The following is a 20,617-nucleotide window of genomic DNA, read 5'->3' on the forward strand; positions in this document are numbered from 1 at the left end:
GAGTATTTACTGGAAAGGGTCAAGTTAGGACATGAGCAATTAAAGAAATTAAAAGGTGTAAACAGAACTAACCCCTGGAAGCATTTTAATGAAAGAAGACTCCGTAAGTAAAGGAAGTGACAATTAAAATTTCCAGAGGTTACTATTATTTTGTGGTGCCCATAGATCAGCCCATAATGAAGGTGCCAGGCTCACCGCTGTAGTGCAATTTTGCATCAAGAGAAGACTGCATTCTAGTGTCACTGCATTTTTTACTACTACTGTCACTACCATTAGAAGCAGAACTATTCCCTGAACTTCATTAATGTACAGAAAACTTACTGTGTACACTCTTATTTGTGCAAAACACAAGAGGCACATAGAGATATTAATAAGCACACATACTAACATGGAACATAGAACTGCTATCACTCAGCAGGTCACCTGAGTCACAGCTGCTGCAGCACCTGATTCTATCCCCCGTCTGCCTTTGGGCAGTGAGCATATAGTGCACAGTCAGGAACAGACCACCCAGTTGCCAGAATTCAAAGGAATGCCATGGGATAAAGTTGATGGGAACATCCATAATGGACTAATGTGAAGAGTGTACAATGCCAGCTGTTGGGAAGGGGAAGAAATAGCCCAACATAATTGTGTTTCATTTATTTTTAACTTAAATTATTTTAGTGAGCTTTCTGGATAAAAAGTCAGGATAGAAATCAACTAATTGGCTAACTGAATAAAAGCTCCCATGTCTTTATATGAAAAGGGTACGTGGCAGTAAGTGTAAGTCAGGATGCCTGCAGCTCCTTTGTCACAAGATCACTATGATTTTTAAAGGTATATTAGACAGGAAAGGTTAACCTAATGTCACTACTGTTGGTGATAATGGAAGAACTGTCTCGTTACCACCACACCAAGTTTTAACATGATCATACTGTGAGATCACCAAGAGCTATACAATTTTACTAGTGGATGATTCAAGAGTAACAACTGGCAGTGTAGAAAGCTAGCTGAATAGAGATTATTACATTATAAATGCTAAATGGACAGCTAGCATTTTATTCACCTGCCCTACTAATAGTCTAATCCTCAGAGCTGCTGTGGCCAGCAACAGAAAGTCTTGTGACTGGAAAATTTAATGAAAGGAAGATCCCTAGAAACAATCTCTAAACCTTAAACCAGGCACAGGGGACATCTGGGCCACAGGCCAAATTAGGCCTGCTAAGGGTCCTAATTTGGCCCAAAAGGTCATTTTCTTCAAGGCACGGCTGCCTGATGTCATATGAAATCAGGTACAGGGCAGGCAAAGCCATGACTGCAAATGCACTCCCAATTATTCCTTGCCAAGACTGCATTCAGTGCCTTTTAAATTTCCTGCCAGAGGCAAGGCCCACTTTCCAAGCTCCCAAATAGAGCCAATCTCTGCAGAAAGTGGGGTTTGCGATCAGCACTGAATTTCAATTACAGCCTTGGCTTAAATAACAGCTGTGGCAAAAATAATTCTTCTAATCTAAACCAATGCCTCACATTATAGACATATGGCTGATTACTGAATTCTCACATACATAGCTGGAACTACCCACCATTGTTTGAGTTCTCTGCCAATTCTCTTCACCTGGATTATAGTAAAATGCCAAAAGCCACAACATAGCATCTGAGGATTCCGCTTGTGACAACAACTGCTCTGCTGCGATATCAGCCCATTCTCCAAAATGAACAAACAAAAACCAGCTCTCAAAGAGGTCTCCACAATATCTGAAATAGCACAAAATGTATTTCAGTTTTTCCATTAATTATAATTTTAAATTTCATCATAGATTCCCAAGAGGTGCTCATTTGGAACCTGTGCAGTCTTATCTGCACATGAGGCAAGGCAATCCATAGCAGTGCAATAATATTTCATAACAGGAAAAGTAATTCCTTCCACGGAGAGGTATCTAGCAATTAATTTCCAATATGCACTTAAATAATAAAAAGACAGCTTACAAATATTTTAGACATTTTTCTTAAAATGGCACTTTGAAAACTGTCTTCTGCCTTGAACAACTTTTACATGCAAATGAAACACAAACTTTTTTTTCTCATGTAGTATTTCTGTTATGAGATTACAGTGGTACCTCTGGTTACAAACTTAATTTGTTCTGGAGGTCCATTCTTAACCTGAAACCGTTCTTAACCTGAGGTACCACTTTAGCTAGTGGGGCCAACCGCTGCCAGTGCACAATTTCTGTTCTCATCCTGGGGCAAAGTTCTTAACCTGGGGTACTTCTTCCGGGTTAGTGGAGTCTGTAACCTGAAATGTTTGTAACCCAAGGTGTTTGTAACCCAAGCTACCACTGTATAGTGTTTGAGGAGCTGGCCACAGTTATTTATTTATTTGTATTTTATTTTAAATACTTTAGGCCACTTTTCTAATCAACTATTCATCCAAAAACCTAGAACGTGGGTGGCGCTGTGGGTTAAACCACAGAGCCTAGGGCTTGTCGATCAGAAGGTCGACAGTTTGAATCCCCGCGACGGGGTGAGCTCCCGTTGCGCGATCCCAGCTGCTGCCAACCTAGCAGTTCAAAAGCACGTCAAAGTGCAAGTAGATAAATAGGTACCGCTACAGCGGGAAGGTAAACGGTGTTTCCGTGGGCTGCTCTGGTTTGCCAGAAGCGGCTTTGTCATGCTGGCCACATGACCTGGAAGCTGTACGCCGGCTTCCTCGGCCAATAATGCGAGATGAGCGCCACAACCCCAGAGTCGGTCACGATTGGACCTAATGGTCAGGGGTCCCTTTACCTTTAAGGTATACATGATAGTGCATATATAAGTGAAAACAACATACAAATGCAATATTTTAGGGGAATTTGCTTGGGGAAAAGTGTGTTTTAAGAGAAATGCACACTAAAAGACTGACAAAATTTCATGAGGACATCTTTAACCCCCACCCCCCACAAACCAGAAACCAATACAAAAATGTAGCAAACTGAGAGCTGGAAAAATGAGCAATTGAAAAATCATTACTAGGGAACAGCATATTTCAGGAATCATTTCCTTCCCATATGATCCTGGTCAAGGATTTTGCTCACCTTCTGAGCCCAATCTTGTTGTCGTTACACTCAGGAAAATCTGGCTTGCAGCAATGAGAGATTATGGTACAAACCTCCTGTTCCTGCTTTGGCTAAACTCATTTTGTTTTGGCCTCGCCCACTAACCAAAAGATTAGCCACCAGGGAATGCAGTACTTGGGCTGAAAAGGGTTCCCCAGTCCCCACCCATGTTCCATGCAAACAAGCAGCTCCACCTGTTGTCTTTTTGAGCACAGAAGATGCTACCCCACTGAACTAAATGGGAAGCCCTTGTAGACAAGAGTGCTCTAAGACAGCAATATACGGATGGACTGGGCTACTAATGTCTTCCCATTTGTTTAATTTCGGGCTTGCCTTGTTGTTGTTTGTTGTTGTTGTTGTTGTTTAAACCAATCCAGTAATAAATCAAAAGGGAATGAAATTTAAACCATCAAGCTACCCCAAGCCAATGGCATTCCCAAAATAAAAGGAAAAGGAAAAAAGCCAAAAAAGAAACCATTGCTACTGTTGCTTACCCAGTGCACTTTGCTTCTACTGTTGCTTTGAGCATTTCTGCAATGCGGGTCAAGTGTTGATGCAAACCAGTAGCTGGGAAGTCTAAAAGATAAATATTAATAGGAGACATTTGAAGTGAAAACCAAAATATGCACTAGTTTGTATTAGAGAAAATTCTTAATGAACTAGAGGATTTGTAATACATCAGTCTCAGAAATAAACACAGCTGGTAATATGGAAAGCACGTCATAGCTGATCTTACCTGAGGGATGTTTAAGCAAAGCCATCACAAGTGAATGAGGATTATGAGGAAAGTAGGCCTTCAGTGGAAACTTGAGCTAAAACAAAGTCAATACAAGTATCACTTATGGACTAGTTCTTAAAACTTACCCCATCAGAAAATACGCAAATACAGCACAAAACATGCTATTCGTATTGAAGGAAAGGAACCCTACAGCTTGCATTCTTACAATGCCACAAACCTCATGACTTTTCTCAAAGTTCTCCTAGCCAACTTTTAAAAAATCCTTTCCATGTCAATATAGAACTGGCGAGTTGGAAGGGGTGATCTAGAGGAAACAAACCATGATCCCAAGTTGAGAGTTGTATTTGATCCAGGGATCATTATTTGTTTTGCAATCAGTAACCCAAGAGGAAACCTTCCCTGGTTTGTCTTGGTTTCCTTCCCAAAGTGAGCTGGGAGGAATGGAAAGAAATGCACAGTAAACTATGGTTTATGGCTAACCAAGATGTGTGAATGCAGCACACATGCAGATAAAGTCTAGCTTTGTAGCATTTTTTTGTGAGAATGAGTTTTTCTGTAATATTACTATCTGAACTTCCTGAACTTATCTGCCCACAACAATTACATATGGTTACAAGACTAACATGTGGTACCCACAAGGCTGAATGAACAAAACAACATTTTGTTTCCAGCAGAAGTTATCCATATATTTTATATCCATATACACATATCTTTGGAGAAATTCTGACTGTTTTGCAGTCGTCCTCTACATTAAGGAATTGTGCGGAACTCAATACATGCACAGTTAAAGAGCTACAAGCACTCCAGCCTGCATACCAAACCAACACCCAAGTATTTCTCTTCTCTAATAGAGTGAAAATGAAATCTCATGCAAACAACTTATAGAAGATCTAGTTAATGTTTTAAAAAAGAGCTTAACAACAAAGTACACAAACAACCTCTACAGCATAGTTGGCTCCTAGCTATTTGAAGGGTGTGTGGGATCTTGGATTATGTTCTCCACTCAGTCGCCCCCGCCACCCTGAGGCTGCAAAATGTGCTGCTGCCATAGAAATAAAGCTACATAAAATTAATGGGAGTGGCATCTGTACATATTAACTGAGACAGCTGCAATTTCAACTCTAATTTATACCTTTTGAAACTAAAAGAGAGATTTAATTACAATGCTAATTAGTCAATTACTGTACTAGTTCCAGTAAGATCCATCCTTTCACTAACTGTTCCCCCAATAAAATTTAAAAGTCACAATGCAGTATTTGGTTTTCTGAAAGGGGAAACAACTCATATGGGAGTGAAACCTGAAAAGATTATGTGGCCCCAAACTAAAACATCAGACTATCAAGCAAGGATACCACCTTGGTTGCCTAAAGGAAAACGAAGTAATGTGAATGGTACTACAGGTACAAAACTATAGGGAAGAATCAGACGTTACTTGAGGGTGTTAAGAAGTAGGGTCAAGTTACAGTTTTTCTAGGTGTAAATCTAGAATATTTATTCATTAATATTTGTTGAGAGAGTGTGTTTGTGAGAAAGAGAGATCATTAACTAGTAGACATCCTTATGAGGCGGAAAGGCACCCTAGATCCATGATGTAGTAGAGAAATAAAAAGCATAGTTTTGTCAAATGGACAGTTTATTATAACTTGTACAAGTATATAATCTACAATTGTGAACTAATACTGTGAAAATATTTTGTGGATTAAGCCCCCTCCCCCTAAAAAACCTCTTACATTTTATGCCATTCATTTACTACAGCAGCAAGGCACTATTTCGATCATTGTATTCTTTTAGCACTTTGCAACCTAAAATTGTTCTTTTTATACTACATTTTGAAGGATCTCGTTTAAAAAATAATAATGAAAAATGGAATTCAACTAACCTGCTTATTATTCTTGTGGTATGCTTGAACAAAGCACTGTGTAAATACCTGCATTACGGTCATTACTTCTGGTGCTCCATCAGTTTCCAGCAGTGCATTCCTGAGCAGCAAAAAGTTTAAGTATGACAGGTCAGATTATGAGTGTGCCAATCATGCAACCATTAATTGAGAGAAGGTAAAAACAAATGAGAGCATTCTTCCCATGCCCTGGGCTGTGGTTTTAAACCTATCTAGCTATTATGCAAACCTGGGAAATAAAATCACTAACTTCACTTTGCTGCTGCTGCTTCTTTTTTAAAAAAATGAACATACAAATACCATTCTGCAATATAATTGCTGTTATTACAAATCCAATGTCAATCTACAATTGTTTTACCTTGTTTTGGCAACTGCAAACCCTCCAGCTACAACTGTAAACACAGTATCTAGTTGCTCAGTTTCTTACATATAAAATCTCATACTAGAGTTTGCTCTGGAAGCAGGGACATGAAAGGAAGAAATGGCACAGCTTTTGTATGGTGGCATCAAACCTCTGAGCTCATCCCCTGGCTCTGGTTAAACATGTTTCCTCTTCCCTAATCTCATTCTCCCAACTCTTCAGCATATCTGTTTTTGCTGTCATAGTAATACTGTTGATGCGCAATAGGCATTTTGTATGTGGATTATGATTTGTGTGCACTAGGGCATTTCTGCTCTCATTCCCCCATCTTGATTTGTAAGTGGTTCATTCTGTTCAAGTTTCCTTGGAGAAAGCTTGGGCAACCTTCCAACATTCATCATAAGCTTTGAAAGAACTCGTCTGATCTCTCTGCTAGCTCTCCTCACCTGGTCTCCAGAGGTGAGAGCTCACCCTTAGTTCCCATGCTTCCAGTCTGCAGTGCCTGCATGCTCAAGGAGAACTCTGGGCACTGGTTTTGTTTTTAAAAATCTTCCTTCTAAGGAATTAGGAATTTCCCCAAATTCCTATCAACAATGGAGGTTCTGAGCATCTCATAAGTTCTAACTGCAGATAAAAACAACAGGAACCTAGGACAAGCTCTCCTGCTGCCAGTCTTCACTGATACAGGTTTCCTTCCCCATCCTGCACCTTAGTATGTCCAGAAAGTAGGGAGAGGAGAGGAATAGGCAGCAGAAAACTCTAGAACTGATGAAGGGTTACACCACTAGCAAATCCAAAACAGGGAGGGGTAAATGTTCTTGCTGGAAATGGCTCAGTGATTTCTGAATTGTTGGGTGGGGGAAGAGTTCACTTTTAGCACGTCCATATTTAACAAGGGATTTGCTCCTAAAGCTCAGGACCGTCTTAAGCACCTTTGGCGTCCTGGTGCCATGGTGCGACGGATCCCTCCGCCGCCCCCTGCCGCCCCATTGGGCGGGTGGGTGGGCTCAGCGCACCCGCGAGGGTGCTGCTGCGCGACGGGCGGGCGGGCTTAGCACGCAGCGCTTAGTGCTGCACGGCCGGTGGGCGGGAGCAGCTGCGTGGCGCCCCCCCGGCGGGCCGGCGCCGTGGCACCCTGCGCCACCCAGCCTGGCCGTGGAGCCGGCCCTGCTAAAGCTCCCTCTTATTCAAGTTCCGAACTCGAAGACAGTCTAATTACTTATTTGATATCCCTTGAAACTATCTGAAATGAAAATAATTGTAAAAGAAAACCACTTCCATCAAGATCATTCAAATTTCTTTTCCTGAATATTTCTTGCCACTTTTGAATTCTACAACTTATTTAGTTTTCATGGGCAGATAAATTTCAAAAACCAGTATCTTCGTGGCATGTAGTGGAATCAAACAATTAAACAAAAATGGATTCCATTATACTTGGGACATGTGTGGGGTGGGGGCTGCTATGATAAAATGTGTATGTAAGTACCTCAAGCACAGGCTGGTTTTTCTACTATCAGTTATACAACATCCTGCATTTAATTCTTTGCCACGCAGTGGAACTAAGCTGCGTATGTTGTTCCCTGGATCAGATTCTCGATATTAAGAAATTCTTCATAATTATGTGAATACTATCACAATATATTTAAAATATGGGAACGCTGGGACATTCAATGCAGTTCTATATTATTTACTGATTTGGGATGGATAGGCAAAATCCTTCCACAAAAATTGTATGTAATCTTACTTGAAAATTTCGTCTATAGTTCTGAAGACAGCCGGATGACATGCAGCTTGGTGCTGTTGCAAATAACATAAGAACAAATAAGATAGTTTAGACAAAGCTTGTATCATAAACTCAACACAAAGCAACAATACAAACAACAGCTGATCACCAAAGCATGTAACTCTAATATAGTTCTCAATAGATTGGAGCTGATAGTCCAAAACAATAGTAGGGCACCAGGTTGGAGAAGGCTATCTTAGTCCAATAACTTAAATGTGACTTCAGGGGAATGACTGAGACTAACAGTGACATTAAGCAAATGAGGATGGTTTATTATAATAAAAATGGAAACAGGAAATTAATGATGAGAGCCTGGTTGTTTTCAAGCTACTGAAATTAGTAAAAAAAAATTGAAAGATGCATAACTTCTAGAGACCATGATGCAATCCACTACTTTTTTCCAAAAAAGGAGGAGAGAATCCAGTAGGGTCACAAGTTATATTACTGTTAACATGTTAAAAAGTTAAATGGGGGGCGGGGGCGCGGACCACCCTTTCCAAGCTTGTTGTGTTAATCACCTAGTCTTTGAATTTCCAAGGACAATGGTTTAAACTTTCTAACTTCATGAAACACTTGACACATTAACTTACCTGCTATGGAACCTCTTGCGTGTTGCTGAGGATTCTGAGTGTTCTAGGGTGTACACTTTATTCTTGTGGGCTTGGCTTAGTAAGAGTATTAACTGACCTAAGCTGATCATGACCATACATTTCCATGGGTCTGTTCTGAGCAGTGGTGCCCCATACTTGTGGGTGGGTGTTATCAAACCTTTAACAGGTATAAAAGTCCCCCCCCCCAAAAAGTACCATTTATTTTCCCAGGGTTCATTTTTCATATCCATTATAGATTTGAATGTCTATTTCAAAGGTCTATGTAACCAAATTCGCAGGAGGCAAGTAAATATCTGAAATGATGCTGTCATGAGGCTTGTTTTGGGTGTTTAACAATATGATTTAGTAAAAGTCCTGTACAGTATCAGTTTGGTCATTAGCTAAAGACTGTTTCATCTGAGATTTATCAGTGACTGTCAGAGGTTATTTTTAACCTTTACTATTACTCTCAAAGTTAAAAATTAATGAATATCAGCATTCAAAAAATACTAATATTTACAATACACAAATTCACCCTATTGATGCAAAGTCCACTTTCTTATACATATTTTTTCTTTTTAAAGAAAATCAGCCACAGGATAAAAAGATGGGTTAATGGCTTTCCAGACAGTTTTTATGACTAGCTGCCCCAACTTGGAGCACTGAGCAAACAGAAATTGTTCCATCCACCTTTCATGTTGAGAAAGCTCCACTCCAAGTGCTCAAAGCAAATATTCATGTAGCCAAGCCAGCTACACAGGGGAAAATATTTTGAGGAAGTATAGATCTCACAAAGCATAAAGGCGGAAATGAGAAGAGAACCGTTAGTCTAAACATCTTCTCATTTTTCCTCACATCACTATCATATTGAAAAGATTACATGTCACCTCATTTTCATGTTGTACTCCAGTGTTTTGCCATATAGTTGCATTTAAGTTATCATATTAAACGTATGCCACCTAGTGTTCATGACTATTCACAGCTGGCTTTATCACATACAGTATTTGTAAATAAAAAATAAAAAATCACAGATTGTTGAAGAACTGCCATTTCCAAATTCCTTGTGATAGTGAATTGGGTGATATATGTTAAAATGCCAAAATGTAGGCAGGAGGTGTAGTGCCTTTCTTGCACAGAGCAACTGCTACTAGACTGCTCAGTTTCACATATTTGTACAATTTGGAGGCTGGTGATTTTCATATTATTAAGGTTAACACCACTATCTTTTTTAACCATACCATAGAATCCTATTTACTAGACATCCTTTAACACTTCCTTAACTTTAGCAATGGTCCTGCATTTTTACCTTTCTTTGCCAAGAAGAGTAACACACACACGCACACACACTTAAACACAGTAAAGATAGTTGATTCCGTAACAAAATGTTACACTGTAGAGTGTTGCCCCTCCCCAAAAGTGACAATGTAAGTTTGAATTCTTTTTCAGCTGTGAAGTTCTCAAATTAATCTACCTCATAAAGTTGTTGTGAAGCTAAAACACCAGGCTTTGCAGGACACAAACAACTTAATAAGTAAGCTTGATCATGTCCATACGTAATTTTAGTTTGCAGAGTCTGCAATATCAAATGCATTTTGGAACCAGTCAAGAATTCTATGTAAGATTAACTAATAGCTTGGTTTAGCTAGCAATAGATTGATGTCACATGGACTTTTTTGGTTTCTGTCTTGCACTGCAGTATCACCTGCATTGATTTTTGGTATTCTACAACTTTCTGTTGAAGTTAAGCTTAACTGACATTTAGTTTCAAACACTGTGTTCTATTTGAAATGTTACATCAAATGTTTACATGCTCAAAGAGTTCTTAATAGAAGACAGAAAATCTCTTAAGCAATACACAGTTGTTAGTGGAATCTAAATAAAAAGCTGTCAACTTAAAGAATCTGACAAAATCTGCACAAAGTGAAATGAAACATTTTTTAAATACAGTATTTAAACTAGCCTAAGAGCGTCAGAAACTGGCAGGTGCTTTTCCTTGTCAATACCCCTAGCTCTATCTGAACTCCATCTTTTTACAAGGGTAGCCAGCAAAGGGCAGAAAATAAAGCCAGGTTGTAGTGCGTATTTAGCCAGTGAGCTATAAAGGCTTTGGTTCCCATCTTCCCTAGTCCCATTGTGAAGGCACACTCATACTGCTGTCAGCTCAACTCTGCACCAAATACTGAGGTCACAGGAAGGGAGAAGGACCAAGTGCTCCTCTTACCGATGGTGGCACCTGTTTCAGAGAGATCTCTTCCCAAATCTTTCAGTCCTGTAACAAAGCCACTATTTTCACAGCAGCTGCCACCAAATTAGTTCAATGCATACAGGATATGGGACAAGTGTGTTTACCAGTTTCTATTTAGCAATAGTAGCAGCTTCAACTAAAGATTCCAAGATGAGAGGCCAGGGAGAGATCCTTACCCCAAACTGGTTACTTTACATTAACTTTTGTTGAAATACAGTGGTACCCTCAGGTTACAAACGCTTCAGGTTACAAACACTTCAGGTTACAAACGCTTCAGGTTACAGACTCCGCTAATCCAGAAATAGTACCTCAGGTTAAGAACTTTGCTTCAAGATGAGAACAGCCCCATTAGCTAAAGTGGTGCTTCAGGTTAAGAACAGTTTCAGGTTAAGAATGGACTTCCGGAACGAATTAAGTTCTTAACCAGAGGTACCACTGTAGCTGCTACTATCAGAAAGCCAGGACACTTTGTCCACTTCTCTAGCAACAAAACAAAACAGCAAAAGTCTCATATTTGTCAACTCCCAAAATCCACAAGATTGGCCATTTGTGAATGTTGTTTTCCTCACAGTTGTGGAGCAATAAATTATCTTGGGGGCAGATGAACACCTTGGGATCAGTTTCAGATCTCTTGACACAAAAGAGGCAAAGATATCAAGACTGAAAAACAAAATCACATCAAATCGAAAGCTGGGAACAGACTGTATTCCAAAAGCAGTTGCTCAGCTGAAATTAACTGGTGGATTAAGCATCCATCCCAGCAGATATATACCCATGTGTGGGCCACAGCCTCCAGTTTCTCATGCTATTTATGCAAACAATTTTCATGCTGTTGCAAGTTGCACAAGTATCACCTGCTGGTGTTACTGAACAGAGTTGGCCACAGAAGACCAGTGAGTCCAACAGAATGCTTTGGCATTCATGAGAAAATCACTTTGGTGATACCTGTGGCTGGGCATCAGTGCAAAAAGATTGCAACATCCATACAACTAATTTCTGACAATACCTGTAACTGTTTCCCTTCCCCTTGCAGTTCACACAAGCTATTTGCCTGATTATTTTGGTATGTTTTACGCACACACCTTTAACCATCTGGAAAAAGAACTAGTGTTACCTACTCCTGAAAATCAAAACAGTATTTATAGAGGACATTTCACTATGTGCAACCTGTATAACACTTATCTTTTGTTTTTATACTTCCTAGTAACTATAGAATTTCCATTACCAATTTCATTTTTTTCCCAAGGGATGGAAACACAAGTAACAGCACACCACATAAACTAGAAGTTACTAGACCATCACACTTTAATTACATTTGGAGCCCTAATATAACAGTGTTGAGTATCATATTTCTTCCATAATAAAGCACAGCAGTCTTCCACTACCAAGACTAAACTTTAAAAGTTGCTGCTCTGTATACTGCTCGATGTTGTATTCTACAAGATCCTGATATATAACATTCTCTTACATCATTCAGGCAAAGCCCTATTGAAGATACATTCATGATTGCATTAGAAATATTATCAATTACTGTCCTGGTTGCTTATTTATTTAAAATAATTGTAACTTTAAAAGAACAGGCTTATCTCTGGGATTATTTCTTTGGTTCTTAAAGGACTGTGGTTCTCTGAATATCCAATGGCAATCCAAAATTATGCCTACAGACTGGAACTGTACAGACTTTCCTTTTCGCTTGAAGCAGTTACATGGCAAGCTTATAATGTGAAACCAAGGACAAAAGCACTTGGAATTGCAAAAATCTCTTGCCTGGTTATGAAACTGAAGTAGTTCTTCCTACTAGATGGGTGGGAAAGGTAACCTGGAGGGGAGGCATATAACTGTTGAGAAACAAAAAGAATCCTTGCCATCTTTAATTGGCTGCTCTGGATGAGAGGGGCCCATCCCTCAGCACTAAACAACCCTAATTACAGCCCAATTAGAGGCTTCTTTTTACAAATGCATTCAAAATCAATGTTAGCCAACAATAATATTGTGTTGTTAAAATGTATAACAGGAAGTCAACTCATCAATAGGACTCCATGAACTGAAAACAGAGATGTTATATATAGCTTTGTTAGCCCTGATAATCGTTCAATAAAAACAATTAAAAAATGAAAATCACACCCTTTTTTCTGACTAATAATACTGCACTCTCAGATTAAAACCTTAAAGCCATGAATGATTATGCTATTTATTCTTCTACTTATTAATAGGACTATATGGCCAGGTTGGCATATAACGCTAAACCACGGTTAATGTAAACCGAGGTTTAGAAACTACCACCAAAGTATGGTTTATGAGTGTGGTTTATTCACGGTCAAGCCATAAAGCCGCGTTCAGATGAACAAATAAACCATGGCTTAGTATTGCATATGAACAAAACCTACATGTACCACTTGGACTGCTTGCTCCAGAATATACTTTTATTGTGTATTTTAGAAATATTTAAAGGACCTTTGGTACAACAGGAGCAGCAAAATCTTAGTAGTTTTCTAACGCCAGTACATCCCACTTACTAATAAGGAAGATTTTATCAGGCATGCCATTTCTTCCAGTGAACTTGGCTGAGTTGAGATTAGATTTTCAAGATTCTGCAGCACTGCTTTCTCCAGACCAGGCAGATGGCGAAGCCACAACTGCAACACAGCAGATTCAGGCAAGAAAATCTTTTTTCTGTATTGGAAAAATAAATAAAATGTTCATCTCAGCCTCACTAGTTTACCTTTTATGAAACAGATGTCTTGTGACTGGCAATGCCCACCTCAGTAGCCATGTTGCTACATCAGCCAAGGCCATATCTGGTCCAGCATTCTGGCTACAATGGCTTACCAGATGCCTATAGGAAACCCACAAACAGGACATGAGGGCAATAAAGCCATTGTTCATGCAAAAAAACATTGTAATAGTGATTGCCAACAACACAGTCTCAAATTTCCAAATGGGCCCAGAAGGTTGGGAACCCCTGCTCGTAAGGTTTCCAGTGTCTGGTGGTGAATGAGACTTTCTCCCCCTACATTTTAATCTTGGGAGTCCACATTCCTGGCCACAAAACTGCCCTCCTTCCTTTAAAAAGAACATAAAATCATATGCAAGTCCAGAATTTCTTTTTTCATTGCTCTTTCATAATTGTTTCCAGTTGCTGTGCTAACTGAAGCAAGCTGGAATTAGAATAATTACAGAACAGTAAGAATAATAATTAGCAACCTTTTCTTCATTTTATGAACAATTTCCAACTTACTGCGTGCACACTATGCCCATGACCAGAAACAGTGTTCTGTTGTAATGTGAACTTTTTCTATGATTTATTTCTGTAGATCATAGCATTAGTGAAGTTGGCATAATCTATATACAGTATTAAAAAATGCAAAAGGGGCATGTTGGTTGGTCTCCACCTCTCACCAAAACCACTTGACCAATGCCAATGAAATTTGGACACAACGTCACATGCGCATAACCGAGTGTCCACATACAATTTGCGTACACAGATGACACTCCAGCACAAGATAGAACCTTGTTTTGTGGACCTCAAAACTCAGACAGCAGACACTGCCGGGCATGCTGGGAAATAGAACCCAGAAGCTGCACCTCCAAGGGCAGGACAGAGTGCATCCTGGGAAATAGAAGGCCAAACCTGCGTCTCAGCAACCAATACAGTAATACCTCGGGTTACGAACACGATCTGTTCCGGGTCGCAGTTTGTAACCCGAAAAAGTCCCGAACCGCCATTTTGCGCATGCGCAAAGTGCTATTTTCGGCGGCGAAAATACTTCCGGGTTTGCACAGTTCGTAACCCGAGTTGTTCGTAACCCGAGGTGTTCGTAACCCGAGGTACGACTGTATGCTATAACTGCCAGAACGGCCATTCCTCCAGAAAGGGCCACGCTGGGATCCTGCCCCTAGCCACCCACGTCCCAAAACACCTCAGCTCAGGTTTGCAAGGAACGGAGCTGGGGATTCGCCTGCGTTGCATATTATGATTTATTAATATTGGTAATAGCAGATAATAGGATTATTAGCATGATACATGATAAATGATACTTTGGTTGCTATCTCCCTTGCATTTGTTCTCTTCCCTATTCTAAACTAGTAGCCAATCACCCTTATCTTCTCCCCTGACAGGCTTTTTTTCAAATGACTTAACCTAAATTCTTCCTTCTGGTCAGTGGCTCACTGCTTCTTATGGACAACTGTGAACAGGTAACAATCTGACTTTCACACTTATAGGAAATGTTGCTGCTGTCTCCCACTACCTGCAGACCTTCTCAGTTTCAGATTGATTTCAGCCCATGGTCCCATAATGAAGGTTGTGATATATTCTATGTTGGCTTCATCATGAAGTTGTTTGAATTATTCAGACATTACATAGACATAGACTGCAGTTTGAGGGGTACATCCAGTTGTGATAGAACATACTCTTCTTGTGTGGTGTACTGCTTGCCTCTCTCTTGGTGCCCTTTGGTGCATAAATTGCCAAGAAGCACACATTCTTCCCAAAACAAAGCAACACTTCTTCCTGTTTGGGGTGTGGTCTGGCCCCTAATGCCATCAGTTGCCATTTGGTTAATGAGATAGATGTGTGTTGAAACTGCCCTTCCTTGTGACAGTGCAGGTGCTCCTAATAAAGTCAGCTTGCCTTTCCCTGTGGATCAGCCATGCCCCCGAATAAATGTGATGCTATGTGACAAAACAGAGGATCTTAAAAACTACTATGAAGTACTGTAGTCAACTTTATTATTTTTTTAATCAATTGGCTTGATCACTACAAAAAATTATAACTATGGTTGACCACAATGACAATATAGGGCCAGAGCTCCAAAATGCAAAACAACTCCTTTGTACTCAGTGTTGTCTGCTCTATCCAAGGCCTGGGGCAAGTGTACCCGGCTGCCCACTACCACCTCAGGACATTCTGAGGACAAAGGAGAAGATGCTGAAAGAAAGAGAGAAACTGATCTCCCTTCGAGTAAAGGTATGGACGGAAGCATGAAATGCAGCAGTAGCACATAGGGTGTGATTAACTACTCCCCTTTGCTTAAGAACAGAAATTGTCAATTAGAAGAAAATGTATGAGTTTTCAAAGAAGCTAAGTAACTCAGGATTTCTTGGAAAAAAATGTGCTAATACTGTAAATAATTTTCCTGGTTCTTTTCGTGGGGAGAAACCATTTACTATGTTCTCTCTTGTGAATGGACTTGCATAGTTTTCTATGCCAGAGACTCCTGTGCTTCCTTGTCTGAACAATAAAAAATGCATTCACCTGCCCTAAACACCTCAGTTGATAGCTGGGTGGCAGCAGGCGGAACAAATTCAAAGACTCACCTGATTCATCACTGCAAAAAGTCACTGCAGGGTAGAGTTAAGTAATGTGATCACTAAGAGAAGCAATCCATAAGGAGAACATGCTCTTCCTTATCCACAAAATGCAATTCATGAGCAGAAATAAATTTATTCATCTGTATCAACCATACAGGAGACAAAAAGCCTGTCAAAGAGGGCAAGATCAAACAGCAGCCAGACATTCTGTGAGCCCATGTGCACTCCTATATGGAAGCATGAATATTAGCTACATAGAGGTGCTACGGAATGAATATATGCTGTTCCAATACGGTAGCTATCAGAAGAATCAAACATGAAATTTCAACAGATGGTTAACCATAATTTCAATGAAAGGGGAACCGGGGTGTTTTCTAGGCTACTTACTGTAACACAGCCTCATTCACCGCTTCTAAAAATTCAGCATGGAGGACCTCTTGTGATCCGTCTTCATGATAGCTAAGAAGGGCTTCCAGCAGTGGCATTATATCAGGCAAATTAATAAGAGGTATACAGAGAAGGGATATGGATTTTACTCGAGAAGACATACTGGAGAAACAAAATAAGGTTTCTTTTGTAGGATGAAACGGTTATATTTTTACTTTTGTAAAACATTAAACACAGAGAACTAGAACAAATACCTACTTATAGCTAAAAGGAAGACATATTTATCCTAAGGACTAGCAAAATAAATAAATACAATAAAATATAAATAAAATAAATAAATATTGGACATGCAGCTACATTCACAACACATTACATACCTCAACTACATTCCCATGTTCAGGCAGGGTGCACTCTTGCTCTGACAACAATAAACACTTGTACTTTTATAGAACAATGCTCAAGAGAACACCAGAGACATATTACCCATGACACAGCTTTCAGCAGATTCACAGTGAAATCCTAACAACAGAAATTTTGCTATTGACTGACATCAGGTGTGCAGCTGAAAGAAACATGAACTTTCTCTGGCTCTTTTCCATGATTCTGTGATTTGTGCACAATGCAATCTAATTTCCATGGTTTCCATTTTTTTTAAATGATATTTATTAATTTTTTCCCATCACCAAACCTGAACATTGTTCTTCATGCTTGTATACATATACATATACATACATATACATTTATGTTTGTTTGTTACAGTTTTTCGTATTGTATTTCTAATCCTCCTTTCCCAGAGGAAAAAAGGGAAAGGAGGGGGGGGAAAGAAAAATAAAATAAAATAAAATAAAATAAATTTTATCTTCGGACTTCCTGTTATCTCCATCAGCATACTCTCCTCTTTTTGTTGCAGAGTGTATATTCAATCCATGCTATCTCTGTTTTTACATATCGTTTGACACTCCTATTTCTTAAGGAAACTGATTTCTGCAAATCCAAACAAATTTTTTCCCTTTTTTACTCAAACGCTATCATAGAAATTTTGTTCTCAGTATATTTTCTAACATATTTCTTATGTTAAAAAAGAGTTTGCCGAAATGGCACAGTTAACAAACAGTTTGAGAGGAAAGGTTAAAGAAGAATTTCTAAAAAAAAATGGGACAGGGACAAGAAATAATTTCCATGGTTTCCAAGTGGACAGACAAAAACTGTAAAAACAAGTCTCCAAGCAATAGGAGTATAGTTTCAGTAACAGAGGTTGCTGGAGAAATGCTATGCATTATTGGAGTAGTAAAATCTACATTTAAAGAAAACAAAGCTCATACAAATCTGCAAGCGTATATACAAGCTGAACTGCTGCATGACTTAGCTACAGTGGGGAGCAGTAAAGTGCTGTACCTGGAGCAGAACATTGCCTGCATGACTATGGCTTGATATGGGAAAAGATAACATTGCTTGAGCTGTGAGGAACGTGAAATGAAATATGCAAAGACAACCGGTCTGCCACTGCCACTTGAGGCAGAACTGGTATTGGTTGTGTGAAGTGCTTTCCATCAACTACCGAACTATGACCCTATCTGAGATAATCTGGTTGCAGTGATCTATCTATGCTTTGGTAACCTCAATATTAGATTACTGCAATGTGCTTTACCTTGGGTTGCCTTTGTAGACAGTTCAGTAACTAAATATTGCAGAATGTGGTCCCCCAATTGCTCACAGGCTCAAGGGAAGATTATCATGAAACACTGATTGGGGTGAGTTGCAGTTGAATCAAGTGAAATACTGATGGATGATGCAATGTTCAATCAGCTAGTACATATGTCTATGATTTTAGCTGGGAGAAAGGCACCGTTGCAGTGCAGGTTGAGGATTCACTGTGAGATGTTTTGCTAAGTAATTACAAAATACAGTAATGTTTAAGAACAGTTTGAAATAGACATATTTAATGTTTTTTTCAGTATAAGTGCTTTTCCACATAAGAAACAGAACATTCATTCTAGTCATCTATATACTAAAATCACAGAAAGATAATACTAACCTTTGTTGTCTGTTAACTCCATTAAACTGATTTCTGCTGAGTTCTGTCACTAATGATAAGACCACCTGTTTAATAAAGTCAATCACATATTACAAAGAAAGGCACATTTCAGTGAAGGTTGCATCAGTAGTATTTTCTCGTAGTATTATGATGTGGCAGGATTTGGTATTGTATCAATTGGAGTGTTATTAATGAAAAATTAATAAAATTTATTTACAAAAAAGTAGTATTTTCTCATTGTTATGATTTGCATATCCAAGTGAATTAATACGGTAATCTCTGTACTTTTTGTGACCTATGGTCTTGACCATAAATCAAGAACTGAAAAGAAACCATGGGTGGAATTTATTTGTTTTCTTTAAAAAACTTATATCACACCTAACTCTTCAAAGAGACTGAAGGTGGATAACAAGTTGTCCCTCTAGGCAGGGGAGGTTGGAGGTTGGAGAAGTGCTAAGTACTTTTCCCCTTCTCACTGTCCTTGTACTCTCTGCAAGATGGGGAAATGGTTACCAGACATCCTTGACAAATAAACTCTAGCTAAGAAGTTGTTAAGTGGCTGACTTTCTCTTAATCTTGTGTGATTTCTTAAACCAGGGTTCCTCCATCTCTCAAGCTTCTATGGTAACATAATGTGTCAATTGGCTTAGAGAATGGCTCTGAACTAACACACTGAATTTACAAAGGCATTTTGTGTGCTTTTGAAGCGCTCCATGAAGGCAAAGATGAAAATGGGCACTTGCCAACAGTTGCCATGGCAAGCATGGTAAGCATATTTGTAGGCTCCTGATACAATCAACCAGGGGTCCCCAAACTAAGGCCCGGGGGCCGGATGTGGCCCAATTGCCTTCCAAATCCAGCCCGTGGACGGTCCGGGAATCAGCATCTTTTTACAAGAGTAGAATGTGTCCTTTTGTTTAAAATGTATCTCTGAGTTATTTGTGGGGCATAGGAATTCGTTCATATTTTTTTCCAAAATATAGTCTGGCCCCCCACAAGGTCTGAGGGACAGTGGACCGGCCCCCTGCTGAAAAAGTTTGCTGACCCCTGATCAACCATGCTTGTAGCTAAAGGTTAAATGTACTAAGTACTCACATTTTCAATTAATTTAGAATAGTAATCTGCAGACGTGAACCCAAGAGTTGAAATAAAGTTGTTGATATCAGTGTCATGATTTCTCAGTCCAGAAAATGAGAGCAAGTGGCACAATGAACCCTTGAGGAGAGAGAAATATCTGATTAAAAACTAAGCAACTTCTGTCATTGTCATAGGAAGCAGGAAAGCAAATGCATTGGTTACAGGCTATATATAACTTGGAATTCAATTCAACATCTGTACCTTCAACACTAAGTTATGGAACCTACTGAGGAGGCAATGAGTCCAAAACATTTTATCTCAAATAGGGAAGAAGAAAAAAAGAATTAAAACAAATGGAAATTAAAAAGGAAAAGGGACCCCTGACCGTTAGGTCCAGTCACAGACGACTCTGGGGTTGCGGCGCTCATCTCGTTTTACTGGCTGAAGGAGCCAGCATACAGCTTCCAGGTCATTTGGCCAGCATGACTAAGCCGCTTCTGGCAAACCAGAGTATATAAAATTACATAATGAATGCTGAGATAAAATATTTATCACATTTGAAAGGGCACAAACTGAAAAATATGCCAACATTATTTAAATGGCAGAATCAAATGGGCTATAAGAAACACAAAGCCTGAGGGGCAGTGTGTGGGGAGATTATGGTATGCGAATACTATCTCCGTGGGCTGCTATTCCAGCCCCATTGAGGAGATTCTCCTGCTGTTCTATAGTCACAGCTTTCCCCTTCTATGGACATGGTAAAGTTCCACACACTTATCATTTGCACGACATTATTGTGTGACATAATTCTGAGATGCATCATCCTATGGATATGTGTAGACTATGAAGAGCCTTAAAGGTTGTGGGGAAAGGTTTTCCGTGATAGGACTTGAATAGCCACAGACTTTGTGAATGATGTGTGCTGCACATCCCCTCTGGAATCTGCATCTGATAGGCCCAAACTGAGAGAGTTTGAGAGCTCCTCTTAGGTACCTCAGACCTCTTGTCTCTTGCGTTGTGTAAAAGTGCTCTGGCAACCCTTTACAAGGTTCCCTCTTCCCTGTGAAGTTAGATCTCTTGGTTCTTCAAAATTACAAGATCCTAGAATAGGTT

The 20,617-nt window shown here is 39.5% G+C and overlaps 1 protein-coding gene across 1 annotated transcript in view; it reads right to left on the minus strand.

The window, feature by feature from the left end:
- The window catches only part of FANCC (FA complementation group C), a 58,413-nt gene that overhangs the window by 10,712 nt on the left and 27,084 nt on the right, over nt 1-20,617 (minus strand). Inside the window, exons 4-12 of the mRNA XM_035099631.2 lie at nt 19,523-19,642; nt 18,428-18,492; nt 16,393-16,554; nt 13,209-13,365; nt 7,819-7,871; nt 5,696-5,795; nt 3,814-3,889; nt 3,572-3,653; nt 1,566-1,737 (exon numbers count right to left, since the gene is read on the minus strand). Coding sequence (XP_034955522.2) covers nt 1,566-1,737; nt 3,572-3,653; nt 3,814-3,889; nt 5,696-5,795; nt 7,819-7,871; nt 13,209-13,365; nt 16,393-16,554; nt 18,428-18,492; nt 19,523-19,642 — 987 coding nt within the window. The remainder of the gene's footprint in view (nt 1-1,565; nt 1,738-3,571; nt 3,654-3,813; nt 3,890-5,695; nt 5,796-7,818; nt 7,872-13,208; nt 13,366-16,392; nt 16,555-18,427; nt 18,493-19,522; nt 19,643-20,617) is intronic.

Source organism: Zootoca vivipara, chromosome 11 (genome assembly GCF_963506605.1).
Source record: "Zootoca vivipara chromosome 11, rZooViv1.1, whole genome shotgun sequence".
Lineage (NCBI taxonomy): Eukaryota > Metazoa > Chordata > Lepidosauria > Squamata > Lacertidae > Zootoca > Zootoca vivipara.